We start from the raw sequence: 16769 nt of genomic DNA on the forward strand, positions 1-16769 counted from the left end.
AGCGTGAGCTTTGGTTGCGAATTGTATGAACTTTGAACTCTTATTCACTACAGAAGTGATACCTCCTAGCTGTTGAGTTAGCAACAGCCGCTGCAAACGAGGGTTAGGAAGGAACAGACAGAGTATCCTGTCTACCACACAACGACGTTACTACAACGTATTCAATTTACCACCAGAGACATTCAAGGGACAAAGGACTCGGTTGGGCAACACGGCCTTCCATCTACCACCAACCTACCGAAGCGCAGCTCAGAGTAAATACAGTGGGGCAAAAAAGTAATTAGTCAACCACCAATTGTGCAAGTTCTCCCACTTAAAAAGATGAGAGGCCTGTAATTTTCATCATAGGTACACTTCAACTATGACAGACAAAATGAGGGGGAAAAAAATGCAGAAAAATCACATTGTAGGATTTTTAATGCATTTATTTGCAAATTATGGTGGAAAATAAATATTTGGTCAATAACAAAAGTTTCTCAATACTTTGTTATATACCCTTTGTTGGCAATGACAGAGGTCAAACGTTTTCTGTAAGTCTTCACAAGGTTTCCACACACTGTTTCTGGTATTTTGGCCCATTCCTCCATGCAGATCTCCTCTAGAGCAGTGATGTGTTGGGCAACACAGACTTTCAACTCCCTTCAAAGATTTTCTATGGGGTTGAGATCTGGAGACTGGCTAGGCCACTCCAGGACCTTGAAATGCTTCTTACGAAGCCACTCCGTTGCCCGGGCAGTGTGTTTGGGATCATTGTCATGATGAAAGACCCAGCCACGTTTCATCTTCAATGCCCTTGCTGATGGAAGGAGGTTTTCACTCAAAATCTCACGATACATGGCCCCATTCATTCTTTCCTTTACACGGATCAGTCGTCCTGGTCCCTTTGCAGAAAAACAGCCCCAAAGCATAATGTTTCCACCCCCATGCTTCACAGTAGGTATGGTGTTCTTTGGATGCAACTCAGCATTCTTTGTCCTCCAAACACGACGAGTTGAGTTTTTACCAAAAATATATATTTTGGTTTCATCTGACCATATGACATTATCCCAATCTTCTTCTGGATCATCCAAATGCTCTCTAGCAAACTTCAGACGGGCCTGGACATGTACTGGCTTAAGCAGGGGGACACGTCTGGCACTGCAGGATTTGAGTCCCTGGCGGTGTAGTGTGTTACTGATGGTAGGCTTTGTTACTTAGGTCCCAGCTCTCAGCAGGTTATTCACTAGGTCCCCCGTGTGGTTCTGGGATTTTTGCTCACCGTTCTTGTGATCATTTTGACCCCACGGCCCCAGATCGAGGGAGAATATATCAGTGGTCTTGTATGTCTTCCATTTCCTAATAATTGCTCCCACAGTTGATTTCTTCAAACCAAGCTGCTTACCTATTGTAGATTCAGTCTTCCCAGCCTGGTGCAGGTCTACAATTTTGTTTCTGGTGTCCTTTGACAGCTCTTTGGTCTTGGCCATAGTGTAGTTTGGAGAGTGACTGTTTGAGGTTGTGTCTTTTATACTGATAACAAGTTCAAACAGGTGTCATTAATACAGGTAACGAGAGGAGGACAGAGGAGCCTCTTAAAGAAGAAGTTACAGGTCTGTGAGCCAGAAATCTTGCTTTTTTGTAGGTGACCAAATACTTATTTTCCACCATAATTTGCAAATAAATTCATTTAAAAAAATCCTACAATGTGATTTTCTGGATTTTTTTTTCTCATTTTGTCTGTCATAGTTGAAGTGTACCTATGATGAAAATTACAGGCCTCTCATCTTTTTAAGTGGGAGAACTTGCACAATTGGTGGCTGACTAAATACTTTTTTGCCCCACTGTATTTATTGCATTTTCCTTTTCCAAATGGGCGGTAATTTAGAATGCATAAGATACTGCATTTATGATAGCACAGCGTCGCCCTTTGTTCCTCAGTCTTCCCACTCTTTCACTCAAACCCAGCCCCTTTTCTTTTATGTAACCAGCTGTCATATCTGTTCCGCCCGCTAGGGACGTTTTCCTTTATGACATAATTTGTAATCAAGTTATGATTTAAATATGTGTATGTGTAATTCTGTGTGATTAGTTAGGTATTTAGTAAATAAATAATTAAAACCAAATTTTGTATTGCTGATTCAAATTGTTAGCCAGGGTTCGTGCGGATAACTAAATTTACAACTTTCAGATGAGACTGAATTAAGATGACGATTAATATTGACTGCTATTGATGTAAAATATTACTAGGTCTTTAAGAGTTTATTCGGAAGATAACAGCTCTATAAATATTATTTTGTGGTGCCCGACTCTAGTTAATTACATTTACATGATTAGCTCAATCAGGTAATATTAATTACAGAGAAATTATTTTATAGAATAGCATGTCATATCACTTAATCCGGCATAGCCAAAGACACGACAACTGTTACAGAGTTACATACACTGTTACATATAGTACCAGTCAAAAGTTGACACACCTAGTCATTCAAGGGTTTTTATTCATTTTTACTATTTTCTACATTGTAGAATAGTGAAGACATAAAAACTATGAAATAACACATATGGAATCATGTTATAACCAAAAAAGTGTTAAACAAAATCTAAATATATTTTAGATTCTTCAAAGTAGCCAACCTTTGCCTTGATGGCAGCTTTGCACACTCTTGGCATTCACTCAACCAGCATCACCTGGAATGCTTTTCCAACAGTGTTGAAGGAGTTCCCACATATGCTAAGCACTTGTTTTCTGCTTTTCCTTCACTCTGCAGTCCAACTCATCCCAAACCATCTCAATTGGGTTGAGGTCAGGTGATTGTGGAGGTCATTTGATGCAGCAATCCATCACTCTCCTTCTTGGCCAAATAGCCCTTACACAGCCTGGAGGGGTGTTGGGTCATTGTGCTGTTGAAAAACAAATGAGTGGGACTAAGGGCAAACCAGATGGGATGGCGTATCGCTGCAGAATGCTGTGGTAGCCATGCTGGTTAAGTGTGCCTTGAATTGTAAAAAAAATCCTACACGGTGTAACCAGTAAAGCACCCCCACACCACCACCACGCTTCACAGTCGGAACCACACATGCATAGATCATCCATTCACCTACTCTGCGTCTCATAAAGACAAGGCGGTTGGAACCAAAAATCTCAAATTTGGACTCCAGACCAAAAGGACAGATTTCCATTGCCCATTGTTCGTGTTTCTTGGCCCAAGCAAGTCCTTCTTATTGGTGCCCTTCAGTAGTGGTTTCTTTGCAGCAATTCAACCATGAAGGCCTGATTCACACAGTCTCCTCTGAACAGTTGATGTTGAGATGTATCTGTTACTTGAACTCTGAAGCCTTTATTTGGGCTGAAATCTGAGGTGCAGTTAACTCTAATGAATTTATCCTCTGGAACTTTGGTTCTTCCTTTCCTGTGGCGGTCTTCATGAGAGCCAGTTTCATCATAGCGCTTGATGGTTTTTGCGAGTGCACTTGAAGAAACTTTCAAAGTTCTTGAAATTTTCCAGATTGACTGACCTTCGTTTCTTAAAGTAATGATGGGCTGTCGTTTCTCTTTGCTTATTTGAACTGTTCTTGCCATAAAATTGACTTTTACCAAATAAGGCTATCTTCTGTGTACCACCCCTACCTTGTCACCACAACTGATTGGCTCAAACGCATTAAGAAGGAAAGAAATTACAAATTAACAAGGCACACCTGTTAATTAAAATGCATTCCAGATGACTACCCCATGAAGCTGGTTGAGAGAATGCCAAGCGTGTGCAAAGCATCAAGGCAAAGTGTGGCTACTCAAATATAAAATATATTTTGATTTGTTTAACACTTTTTTTGGGTTACTACATGATGCCATGTGTTATTTCATAGTTTTGATGTCTTCACTATTATTCTACAACGTAGAAAATAGTAAAATAAATAAATGAAAACCCTTGAATGAGTAGGTATGTCCAAACTTTTGACTAATACTGTATACTGTTATACACACTGTTACAAATACTGTTACATATGTTACAAATACTGTTACATATGTTACAAATACTGTTACATATGTTACAAATACTGTTACAAATACTATTACACACTGTTACAAATACTATTACAAATACTATTACACACTGTTACAAATACTATTACAAATATTATTACACTGTTACAAATACTATTACACACTGTTACAAATGTTACAAATACTATTACATATACTGTTACAAATACTATTACAAATACTATTACAAATACTATTACAAATACTATTACACACTGTTACAAATACTATTACACACTGTTACAAATACTATTACATATACTGTTACTGTTACAAATACTATTACATATACTGTTATAACAGTCTCTTACTGTGAGATACTATTACAGTACACACATTATTTCCCGTCCCATCCTCTGAACACACCCGACACACATTAGGTTCAGATGCTGTACAGCAAGGACTATCTGTAACAGGCTACTGTTGTCGTCTCCCAAATGGCCTGTTCCACTTGATCAAAACCACAAAAAACCCTTGGAAATGAAAGCAACACAGTAGAGTAGCTTCGTCTTTGTAGAATAAGTATTCATTCTGACCAATACTTCTCATTCACACTAAAACCAAGGGGTAGGGCAGAAAGAGGTGATCGAGGAATAGGATGCGTAGGAATAGGGGGAGGTGTTCGAGAGGTGATCATGTGTACACAAGACACACGTTTAACCAGTCCTTATCAGTGACAGGCATGACGGGATAATGAAAGACCAATTTTGCTTTCTAAATGGCACCCTATTCACTTTATAGTGCACTACTTTAGACCAGGACCCTTGACAAAGGTAGTGCACTACATAGGGAATAGGGTGCCATTTAAGACACAGCCCAAGTACCAGGCAGAAGAGTGAAACATGCATGGCAGGTCAGGTGCGTGTTCTTACCTGACTGCGAGGGTCAATAACTTGGCACTTATGGCCAAGAGAGATGGGAGGAGAATATGTGGAGGAAAAGACAGGTTCCTAAGGACAGAGGTGATTGGATAAGACAGGTTCCCAAGGACAGAGGCGATTGGATAAGACAGGTTCCTAAGGACAGAGGCGATTGGATAAGACAGGTTCCCAAGGACAGAGGTGATTGGATAAGACATTTATTAGGACAGAGGTGATTGGATAAGTGCATAAGAGAAGAAGAGATGTGGATCAATGGTGTCTGTTGTCACTTTAAATCAGAGGACAGGCTCATACCAATAGTAATGGCTGGAATGGAATGTATCAAACACACGGTTTTCATTCCATTCCAACCATTACTATGAGCTCGTCCTCCAGCCACCACTGACGTGGAAAATAAGGAAGAAAATGACAGTCAGGCAGAGATACAGAGGAATGATAGTGAAAGGATGCCGAGGAGATGGCCTGATGACTCAAACAGAATTCCTCCGCTGTTCTATCGTTCGCTTCAGTCTGAAGCTGCCATCAATGAAGTAGTTTGTGGTGATGTCAAATGACGAGTGTTGTACAAAACAAAGTAATCAGCGATTGGATCATCGCCAACCAATCAGAGTATCAAAGACGAATTTTCAAAACGCCACTTTACCCACATGTGTTCTGGCTCTGGCTCAACCCATCAGTTTCTGGCACCAATCAGATGGTCTAGAATGGAAATCCATTCTAGAAATCGTCGGGGGAGGTACTCAGATCCAGACCCTTTGCGGAGAAGAAACTAACATCCGTGGCGTAGCGTTTGGCCGGAGCAAGGAGTTTAGGTTAGCCAGGCTAGAGGAGAGTTACCATAACATTCACAACCAGAAATGATCATTTACAAGTTGTGACTGAGACCAGGAGCAGAGAGAACACACTGATGGAAGACAACTCACAGAGATTATTTTGGATAAATCAAGTCTGAAGTCATGATGGGGGGTCCAGGGCTGAAGCAGACGGGGGGAGGGTTCCCCAGTCAAATCTTTAGCTGGTTCACAATGTCTTTTCCCCTTTAAAGAGAGGGAGACAACATCTACAGCATCACCTGAGCCCCTCACATGAAATGCAACGGCATGCAACAGTGGAGGCTGGTGAGGGGAGGACAGTTTATTGTAATGTCTGGAATGGAGCAGTATCAAACCCATGGGAACCACGTGTGAGACACCACTCCAGTCATTGGGTTTCTGCCATTATTATGAGCCCGTCCTCTGGCACCAGCCACCACTGGCATGGAAGTGTTACATGTTTAATCATGAACATTTCCAGAGGTGCTTGAATGCGAAGTAATCGTTAACTGGACAATCGTTAATGCTGCTGTATCCAATGCCATTCAGTTCAGCACATAAAACAGGTCCCTAGACAAGTCGGTGGTTACCATTCTGTTCAGTCACTACTGGCTTACAGTAATATTCTTTGCTTTTGATGAATCACGTTGCTCTCCGTCACCAGTGTGCGGTACAAAAAGCAACCGTTTTGAGCAGAGTAAAAAGCCGGTGACTGGCAGCATCACATCTTATCTCTAAACACAATAGCGTAGCTATACGGACTTCAAATCAAGCAAAAGTGCAAGCCAATGTGTTCGTCAGCAGCATTCCAAACCACCAGAGGTACAATAGGTTAGCGTCAGACCAAAAGCAACACTGAACAGCAGTAAACAGAACTAGGGTTGTACATTTACTTTCATTTCCCACCAAATGTTTCCTAGAAATCGCAGTTGGAATATTCCCAGAATCAAGAGGGAATAAGCATTACATCCGGGAATCCTCCAACCGGGATTTCTGGAAAACCTGAAAAATTTGGGGAAATTATCGAAACGTTGCAACCCTCGACCACAGCAACACTGAAAGGCAGTGAACAACAGAACACATGAGAATGAAAGAAGTAGCAGGTTTCACACAGAGCTCAGTGGAATGAAAGCAGCAGGTTTCACACAGAGCTCAGTGGACCACCGTTGGCACATGGGCCTTGGCACAGCACCTTCGTCAGGTCTTACCCACAGCTGTTCAGACACAGTGACAGCAGCAAAACCATCAATAACCATCCTTTCCTCCTGAAGACATGGGAAACACAACAGAGTCCATATATGAATTTGAAAGTGGTTACTTCTCTCCAGCCCCATCCCTTTTTTACCGAAACAGTGAGGGGGTAACGCGTTATTGTTACAACTGAGGATTGCCCCTTTAAATCAAAGGATTAATAGTCAGTTAAACAAGACCTTTGCCTTATTCAATATAATACTGTACATTAAATAGATATAATCACATGCGGTTCTGTAGCAACACATATTGTAAAACAAGCTATTGGTGAAGCACTAGTGCTAGTTCAAGAGAAACTCAATCTTCCAGCATTGTGACATTTAGACTGGATCTCATCATGGTCTGAAATAGACAAGGGATTTCTCCAAAGACCCCAGACAGATAATTCCCCAGGGAGACTGGCACCATACCCCATCTCCCCTCCCCAGGGAGACTGGCACCATACCCCGTCTCCCCAGGGAGACTGGCACCATACCCCCCCCCTCCCCTCCCCAGGGAGACTGGCACCATACCCCCCCCTCCCCTCCCCAGGGAGACTAGCACCATACCCAGTCTCCCTTCCCCAGGGAGACTGGCACCATACCCCCCCCCTCCCCTCCCCAGGGAGACTGGCACCATACCCCCTCTCCCCTACCCAGGGAGACTGGCGCCTAGCCCCGCCCCAGTGGCCTAGCCCCGCCCCAGTGGCCTAGCCCCGCCCCAGTGGCCTAGCGCCGCCGTTAGATAATGTGAAGTCTCACCTTCTTGTAGGTCTGTGCTGCCTCCCATCCCTGTACTGTGGAGTGTCTCTCAGTCACAGAAACCGTCACCACTTCCTTTTTCTTATTCATCCTGTTCCTCCAGTCCTCGTCACCACTCTTCTTCAACAGGGCCAGCCTGGGAGACATTTGGAGAGAGAGCGAGAGAGAGAACAAGAGAGGCTAGTCTCAGTTCAGGAAAACGCAGTGGCCAGAAATAAAACTCCTTCACCTCAAAAGCTACAAGAGGCAGAAACATATTTCACAAGGACACAGAAACTCATTCAACACTGCCTCACTCTGGTCTCATATTCTTTAGATCATCAAGCTTTTCACAAAGACAGCAGGGTGAATCAAAAAGTTTGCAAACATTAGCTAACAGAAGCCTGTAAATCCACAGCTTATATAGCCGTTATATAACCAGTTACAGGTATTATGACTGTGGTACTATAAACTCTTAGAAAACTTTTCCAAAAGGGATCTTCGGCTGTCCCCATAGGAGAACACTTTTTGGTTCCAGGTAGAACCCTCTGTGGAAAGGGTTCTAAATGGATCCCAAAAGGGTTTTTCAAAGGGTTCTCCTATAGGGACAGCTGAAGAACCCTATTAGGTTCTAAATAGAAAAAAAGGTGCTAAAAGAGTATTATGGGTATTACTGTGGTACTACGTAGCCCTTATATAACCAGTTACCCCCACATATTCACCTTTCCTTGATGGACATCTGCTTGGCGGACATCTCTGAGAGCTCTGTCTTGGCGGGGGAGAGGAGGTCGGACACACTGTGTCCTGCGAAGACTTCACTGCTGTCCAGAGGCATGGACTTGGACTTGACCAGGGACTGGGGGAAGGACGTGGGCTCGGGTAGGGTCTGGGGAGTGGTCTGGGGAGGGGGCGGAGGAGGCTGGGGGAAGGACTGGGCTTTGGGTTGAGTATGAGGGGTTATCTGAGAGTAGGGCTTGGGTAATGGCTGGGTGAATCGTCTCTCCCTTTCCTGGGGCTTGGGCTGGGCTGAAAGTGCCTGGGTGAAGGGATGGGGTTGAGGTGGATGAGCGTAAGGCTGGGGATGGGGCTGGGGTGGATGAGAGTAAGGCTGGGGATGGGGCTGGGGTGGATGAGAGTAAGGCTGGGGATGGAGCTGAGGTGGATGAGCGTAAGGCTGGGGATGGGGCTGGGGTGGATGAGAGTAAGGCTGGGGATGGGGCTGGGGTGGATGAGAGTAAGGCTGGGGATGGAGCTGAGGTGGATGAGCGTAAGGCTGGGGATGGGGCTGGAGTTGAGTTTGTGGGGGTTGTTGGGTGTAAGGTTTGGGCAGAGTCTGGGGAAGCTGGGTGAAAGACTGAACCTGCTGCTGCTGGACACTGGCGCTGTGAGAGACCCTCCTGGACGACACCACTGTTGTGGCAGTTCTCAATGACACACTGGTGTGATCCGCGTCTGTGTAGACATGAAGAAAGCAACACACACACAATGCATTGTAATAAATCCATAGTGAAATCAATACTCATCTCATACAGAGAGAGAGAAGCACACACACACACACACACACACACATTCAAATTCACACCTCAGCTACTGTCTATTATGTACAGTGGTTTGTCTGCATGGAGGGTCTCTCCACCTCCCCCCTCTCTCCAGAAAGGAGTGTAAATAAAATACGATCCTGGACCTCTTTTAAACAATGTATACAGACAGAGACGGGTCAACCCTATTACAGTGTCTGCATTGATCTACCAGCATGGCCAAAGCCTAAAATCATTTATTTGATTTTCATTTGGAATCCCAATCACAAACAGCCCATCAGTAACAGCGGCAGTCCTTTTGCAAACGTAGGAAGCCGTGAGGGCAAACGTATGTAAAAAAAAAAAATCAAATAAAATGCTCATTAGAATCAGTATTGAAGCCTTGTCTTCAGCCATGTCTTCTGTGATGTGATGGACACAGAAGCATCTGTGTGTCTCCGAGCTGCGTCTCCGAGCTGCGTCTCCGAGCTGCGTCTCCGAGCTGCGTCTCCGAGCTGCGTCTCCGAGCTGCGTCTCCGAGCTCCGTGTCTTTCTCAGGTAGTTCCTGTGCGTCTCCGAGCTCCGTGTCTTTCTCAGGTAGTTCCTGTGCGTCTCCGAGCTCCGTGTCTTTCTCAGGTAGTTCCTGTGCGTCTCCGAGCTCCGTGTCTTTCTCAGGTAGTTCCTGTGCGTCTCCGAGCTCCGTGTCTTTCTCAGGTAGTTCCTGTGCGTCTCCGAGCTCCGTGTCTTTCTCAGGTAGTTCCTGTGCGTCTCCGAGCTCCGTGTCTTTCTCAGGTAGTTCCTGTGCGTCTCCGAGCTCCGTGTCTTTCTCAGGTAGTTCCTGTGCGTCTCCGAGCTCCGTGTCTTTCTCAGGTAGTTCCTGTGCGTCTCCGAGCTCTGTGTCTTTCTCAGGTAGTTCCTGTGCTACCTCATTTTGCAGGGAGGTGCTTCTGCTGCTGCTTCTGCTGTCTCTCACCGTCTCTGTCTCTTACCGTCTCTGTCTCTCACCGTCTCTGTCTCTCACCGTCTAGGCTCCACCTGTAACTCACCCCTTTCGTGGCTACCGCTGGCGTGCCGCTGCTGAGCCTGAGGTAGCTGGGGCTCTGGGGCTGTGGTGCTCTGGGGCTGTTGCTCTGGGGCTGTGGGCTGATACCGCTGCTGCCTGCTGTCTCTGCTCTCCCTGCCTCCACGACCACTACGGCTCTCCCTCTCCTCTCTGGTCCCTCCTCCCGATACATCCTCCTCCTCCTCCTCTCTGTAGCCAGTGAACGAGCGACCGGCTCCGGGAGCCCTTCCTCTGTCTGCTCTGCTGTGAGCCTGCTGCTGCTCTGACAGGGAAAGGCCAGGGGAGTACACATCTGGTTCAGGGACACTGGAGGAGTCTCCACCTTGGGTCAGGCTGAAGTACCTGAGAGAGAGAGAGAGAGAGAGAGCGTGCGACAGAGGTTTATTCAATTTTGCAACAATACACTATCAATAGTGGTGAAGGCTGAATTATTTGATACATTTTAGAGCTGTTATAATATAAAGACACACACCTCACCCCTCTGTCCAGGGTGGTAGTGGTGGGGGCAGGGGGGTTGTAGGGGACGGCCGTAGATTTCCCCAAGTGGTCACCCATGCCGGAGTTCACCGCGGTTACTGTGGCAACCGAGAGCTGTGAGCTGACGGATGCCACGGAGCGGACCAAGGAAACGGATAGAGGCTCTAGCTTGACCCGGTCTCCATTCTGCAGCTGCAAGAAGAGAGAGGAGGGAGGGACGGGGAGGGAGGGATAGAGGGACGTGGAGGGAGGGATAGAGGGACGGGGAGGGAGGGATAGAGGGATGTGGAGGGAGGGATAGAGGGACGGGGAGGGAGGGATAGAGGATGGGGAGGGAGGGATAGAAGAACGTAGATAGAGGGATGTGGAGGGAGGGATGTGGAGGGAGGGATAGAGGAACTGAGATAGAGGGATGTGGAGGGAGGGATAGAGGGACGTGGAGGGAGGGATAGAGGGACGTGGAGGGAGGGATAGAGGGACGTGGAGGGAGGGATAGAGGGACGGGGAGGGAGGGATAGAGGGGCAGGGGGGAAAGGACAGCATGCAGTCAGAACAGATGCAGTCAGATATCAGAGCAAGGAGGGCAGCTGTCCAAGATAAGTCATAAAAAACAAACATGGACCATCTCCAACTCTAAACAAAATATTGCTTCAGACAAGGCAGGCCTTGAGGTAATTCAGAAAACAACATAAACCTGTCATATAAATAATGCCATCGTTCATAAGTCATAGCCGTTCATAATACATGATCAATTAAGCATTTGTTTTTCTCAATGGAAAGCATGTACACTGAGTATACAAAACATCCATGACAGACTGACCAGGTGAATCCAGGTGAAAGATATGATCCCTTATGTAACTAGTTAAATCCACTTCAAATCAGTGTAGATGAAGGGAGGAGACAGGTTAAAGAAGGATTCTTAAGCCTTTGAGACATGGATGGTGTCTGTGTGGAATTCAGAGGGTGAATGGGTAAGACAAAACAGGTAAGTGCCTTTGAACGGGGTCTAGTAGTAGGTGACAGGTGAACCAGTTTGTGTCAAGAACTGCAAAGCTGCTGAGTTTTTCTTGCTCAACAGTTTCCCATGTGTATCAACAATGGTCCACCACCCAAAGGACATCCAGCCAACTTGACACAACTGTGGGAAGCATTGGAGGCTACATGGCCAGCATCCCTGTGGAACGCTTGACACCTTGTAGAGTCCATGACCCTGACAAATTGAGGCTGTACTGAATGTTTTGTACACAGTGTAAGTGGCCACTCTTTAGTAGGGCATTATCATAGCATTACAATGTCATGCATTATAATTCATCCCAATCTTTAGTAGGGCATTATCATAGCATTACAATGTCATGCATTATAATTCATCCCGTTTAGGAGTGATTCTCTTCTGTGTATAGTCTTTGTTCAGATCTAATTCACCTGTAGTACAACCTTAGACCTTGCAGACTGCATTCACCTGTAGTACAACCTTACAACTAGCAGGCTGCATTCACCTGTAGTACAACCTTACAACTAGCAGGCTGCATTCACCTGCAGTACAACACAACTTCCTTGCAATCTTTGATGATGGGTCGAAAGTTGATGTTCTCTAAATCGACTTACGCATTTATAATTAAACCTAAAATATTCCAGCCAGTTTTATTTAATTACCTTTACAGTGTACTCTATGTGCATGACAAGACAGCCTTTGCATAAAAACGTTTACAAATATAAAAGTACACTGCTCAAAAAAATAAAGGGAACACTAAAATAACACATCCTAGATCTGAATGAATTATTATTTTTAATACTTTTTTCTTTACATAGTTGAATGTGCTGACAACAAAATCACACAAAAATGATCAATGGAAATCAAATTTATCAATCCATGGAGGTCTGGATTTGGAGTCACACTCAAAATTAAAGTGGAAAACCACACTACAGGCTGATCCAACTTTGATGTAATGTCCTTAAAACAAGTCAAAATGAGGCTCAGTAGTGTGTGTGGCCTCCACGTGCCTGTATGACCTCCCTACAACGCCTGGGCATGCTCCTGATGAGGTGGCGGATGGTCTCCTGAGGGATCTCCTCCCAGACCTGGACTAAAGCATCCGCCAACTCCTGGACAGTCTGTGGTGCAACGTGGCGTTGGTGGACAGAGTGAGACATGATGTCCCAGATGTGCTCAATTGGATTCAGGTCTGGGGAACGGGCGGGCCAGTCCATAGCATCAATGCCTTCCTCTGGCAGGAACTGCTGACACACTCCAGCCACATGAGGTCTAGCATTGTCTTGCATTAGGAGGAACCCAGGGCCAACCGCACCAGCATATGGTCTCACAAGGGGTCTGAGGATCTCATCTCTGGCGATCACATGGAGGGCTATATGGACATCATTGGCCGCCCGCGTCGTGCCTTGGGAACGCCGCCCGCGTCGTGCCTTGGGAACGCCGCCCGCGTCGTGCCTTGGGAACGCCGCCCGCGTCGTGCCTTGGGAACGCCGCCCGCGTCGTGCCTTGGGAACGCCGCCCGCGTCGTGCCTTGGGAACGCCGCCCGCGTCGTGCCTTGGGAACGCCGCCCGCGTCGTGCCTTGGGAACGCCGCCCGCGTCGTGCCTTGGGAACGCCGCCCGCGTCGTGCCTTGGGAACGCCGCCCGCGTCGTGCCTTGGGAACGCCGCCCGCGTCGTGCCTTGGGAACGCCGCCCGCGTCGTGCCTTGGGAACGCCGCCCGCGTCGTGCCTTGGGAACGCCGCCCGCGTCGTGCCTTGGGAACGCTATGAGTAGAACACTACCAATCAGCAGCAGTGTTTAGGCAGGTTGCTTGCGTCTTGTTCTTCATTAGTCAACGGAGGAGGAGGAGAGGTACCCATAGGATCTGTTGTATAGACACATCATGACTTCATGTTGTTGTTTTATAGTAGTTCAATACATGCTGCTCATCTTGAATAGTTGTGTGATTGTGTGAGTTCTTCAGTGGATTGTATCAGGGCAAAGACAAAGACTTTGGTGTAACAAGATACGGTCAGTGTAGAGTTTGACTTGTGTACAGACTGAGGGGTCTTTCCTGGCCACCATCCCATTGACAGCCCGACTAACCCAAAAACTGACCCTTGCCTTAACCAAACCCTTAACTCTAAATGCAATTTGAACCAATTCAGAAATGAAATATTGGTTTGGACAACAGCCATGTGCTTGACTTGTGTGACACCTAGAGGCTGCAGTGTTGAAGTGCAAGAGGGAAGAAGACCATAAAGTCCCTGGTGAAAAGAGCCTCTATCTGGGCTGAAAGAGGGGCAGGACTGATCCTGATCCACCTCTACCTGGGTAATGGATAACAACAGTAGTGATTGACTGATTGACTCCCTACCACACGTGTCAAACTCGTCCCACAGAGGGGCAAGTATCTACTGGTTCTCTCCACCCTTGTACTTGATTGATTAATTAAGGTCACCAATTAGTAAATAACTCCCCCTCACCTGGTTGTCTAGGTCTTAATAAATTGAAAGGAAAAAGCAAAACACCCACAGACACTCAGCCCTCCGTGGAATGAGTTTGACACCCCTGCCCTACCTGAGCCACCTCTCCCTGGGTGATGGGCTGGGTCTGGCAGCGGGAGTTTGCCCTACCTGAGCCACCTCTCCCTGGGTGATGGGCTGGGTCTGGAAGCGGGAGTTTGCCCTACGCTGGCGGGTGTCCACCCTGGAGGCCCCAGACCCCTTAGCGGCAGGCTTGGAGGGCTGCGTGGACAGCTGGTTGAACAGGGCCATCTTCTCCACCAGGCTGGGACAGGAGAGGAGATGGTAATCAGTGGGTGTGACCCAAATAGCACCTTATTCCCTAAATAGGCTGCTTTTACTGAGGCGGACCAATTCTGATATTTTGCCACTAATTGGTCTTTTGGCCAAATCAGATCAGGTCTTTTGCAAATCACTTTTGATGTGGTTTACTTTTGGGCGGCTCCAAGCACACTTTCATTTGTTTACACAAGAGAGTAAGGTTGTGTCCCAAATGGCACCAATGGGCCCTGATCAAAAGTACTGCACTATACAGTATAGAGCTTAGGGTGCCATTTGGGATTGAGACAATGAGCTCAACTCCTAGTCTGCGTGTACCTGAGAGTGGAGAGGTCAGGCTCATCTGGACCCAGGTCCTCCATCATCCTCTCAGGCCCTGGTCCTTCTCCTTCCTGCCTTGACTGGGCCTCCCTCTCCTGCTCCCCAATGCTCCGCACCCTGGAGTCGTGCTGTGACGCCTCCTGCAAGCTGGGAGGAGTAACCACACACACACAATGAGTGCATGTTGTGCTGCTTTGGGTAACAGCTGCAGGGCCATATGTAATGCATGTACTGTACAATTGAAGGACAATCTCTAGACAATGTTGACATTCTGGGTGAGTAACTAGTCAAACACATTCTGTCAAAACAACATCGTTAATAGTCAGATAAACGTATCCTATGAATAGCAACCAAGGTAAATAACTAGTTCCTGATCAAAGCATGGTCTGCATCCCGATTCTCCACCCCCTTTGCAATTGCACACACCCTGTCATGGATTTAAAAGCACAGGATTGGTCGAGAGCGCAGCGGTCAGGATGACGTAAGCATTGGCAAGTGCATACTTTTGGAGAAGGGTGGAGACTCGGGATGCAGCCATGGCAACAGCAGTTATAAGTAGATGTGTTGACGACGACACTGAAGTAGTTACTCAAACTGATGATGCTGTTGGCCATCTGTAGTAGAGAATATTAGACGTTTGGTTCTGTCAACATCTTAAGTTTATCCTCGGTCGGTAAACAAACCGGGTGCTACACTCGCCCCACACGGGAACCTGACCGATGCACTGAGCCTCAGCCAGCATCACAAGACGTGTGACACATTTCACCATATGAACTTGGAGACAGTTCACCCACATTACAAAATTACATCTGGAGACAGTGGTCAGGTAAACAAAACTAAAGCATGGATTCCTGCATTACCTTGAACATAGACTACTTAAAGGGTAAGGAAACACAATGTAATTTTGTAATTTGGGTGAACTATCCCTTTAAGAGTATAAACAATTGTGAAGGCAGTGATGCTGAGAAAAAAAGTTGAAAGATACTTAAGTCAAGAATATATTGTGTTAGAACAAGGGAATTGCCCATATAGTTAGTTCCTTGGCGTCCACGCCAACAAACTAACATGGTGCAAGGACACCAAGACAGTCGTGAAGAGGACACATCATCAACAAACTAACATGGTCCAAGCACACCAAGACAGTCGTGAAGAGGACACATCACCAACAAACTAACATGGTCCAAGCACACCAAGACAGTCGTGAAGAGGACACATCATCAACAAACTAACATGGTCCAAGCACACCAAGACAGTCGTGAAGAGGACACATCACCAACAAACTAACATGGTCCAAGCACACCAAGACAGTCGTGAAGAGGACACATCACCAACAAACTAACATGGTCCAAGCACACCAAGACAGTCGTGAAGAGGACACATCACCAACAAACTAACATGGTTCAAGCACACCAAGACAGTCGTGAAGAGGACACGACAAAAACCTATTCCCACTCAGGAGACTGAAAAGATTTGGCATGGGTCCTCAGATCCTCAAAAGGTTTTACAGCTGCACCATGGAAAGCATCCTGATAGGTTGCATCACTGCCTGGTATGGCAACTGCTCGGCTTCCGACCGCAAAGCACAGGGGTTAGTGCGTACGGCCCAGTACATCACCGGGGACAAGCTTCCTGCCATCCAGGACCTCTGTACCAGGCGATGTCAGTGGAAGGCCCTAAAAATAGTTAAAGACTCCAGCCACCCTAGTCATAGACTGTTCTCTCTGCTACCGCAAGTGGTACAGGAGTGGTACTGGAGCGCCAAGTCTAGGTCCAAGAGGCAAGAGGCTTCTAAAACAGCTTCTACCCACAAGCCTCCTGAACAGCTAATCAAATGGCTACCCCGACTACTTGCATTTCCTCTCCCCTTCTATCCTTCTGCTACTCTTGTTATTATCTATGCATAGTCACTTTAATAACACTACCTACATGTA

General features: G+C 46.4%; 1 protein-coding gene across 5 annotated transcripts in view; it reads right to left on the reverse strand.

Annotated features, from left to right (window-relative positions):
* Positions 1–16769, reverse strand: part of LOC110531012 (supervillin) — a 107664-nt gene that overhangs the window by 29680 nt on the left and 61215 nt on the right. For 2 of the 5 annotated variants that reach the window (XM_036986472.1, XM_036986476.1), the window contains 9 exons: positions 14836–14985; positions 14350–14503; positions 10737–10933; positions 10248–10606; positions 8407–9136; positions 7706–7841; positions 6923–6979; positions 5826–5939; positions 4894–4971 (listed from right to left, as the gene is read on the reverse strand). In XM_036986472.1, the coding sequence (XP_036842367.1) occupies positions 4894–4971; positions 5826–5939; positions 6923–6979; positions 7706–7841; positions 8407–9136; positions 10248–10606; positions 10737–10933; positions 14350–14503; positions 14836–14985 (1975 nt within the window). The remainder of the gene's footprint in view (positions 1–4893; positions 4972–5825; positions 5940–6922; positions 6980–7705; positions 7842–8406; positions 9137–10247; positions 10607–10736; positions 10934–14349; positions 14504–14835; positions 14986–16769) is intronic. The other 3 variants (XM_036986473.1, XM_036986474.1, XM_036986475.1) reach the window with 3 other exon arrangements.

Source organism: Oncorhynchus mykiss, chromosome 8 (genome assembly GCF_013265735.2).
Source record: "Oncorhynchus mykiss isolate Arlee chromosome 8, USDA_OmykA_1.1, whole genome shotgun sequence".
NCBI classification, from domain to species: Eukaryota; Metazoa; Chordata; class Actinopteri; order Salmoniformes; family Salmonidae; genus Oncorhynchus; species Oncorhynchus mykiss.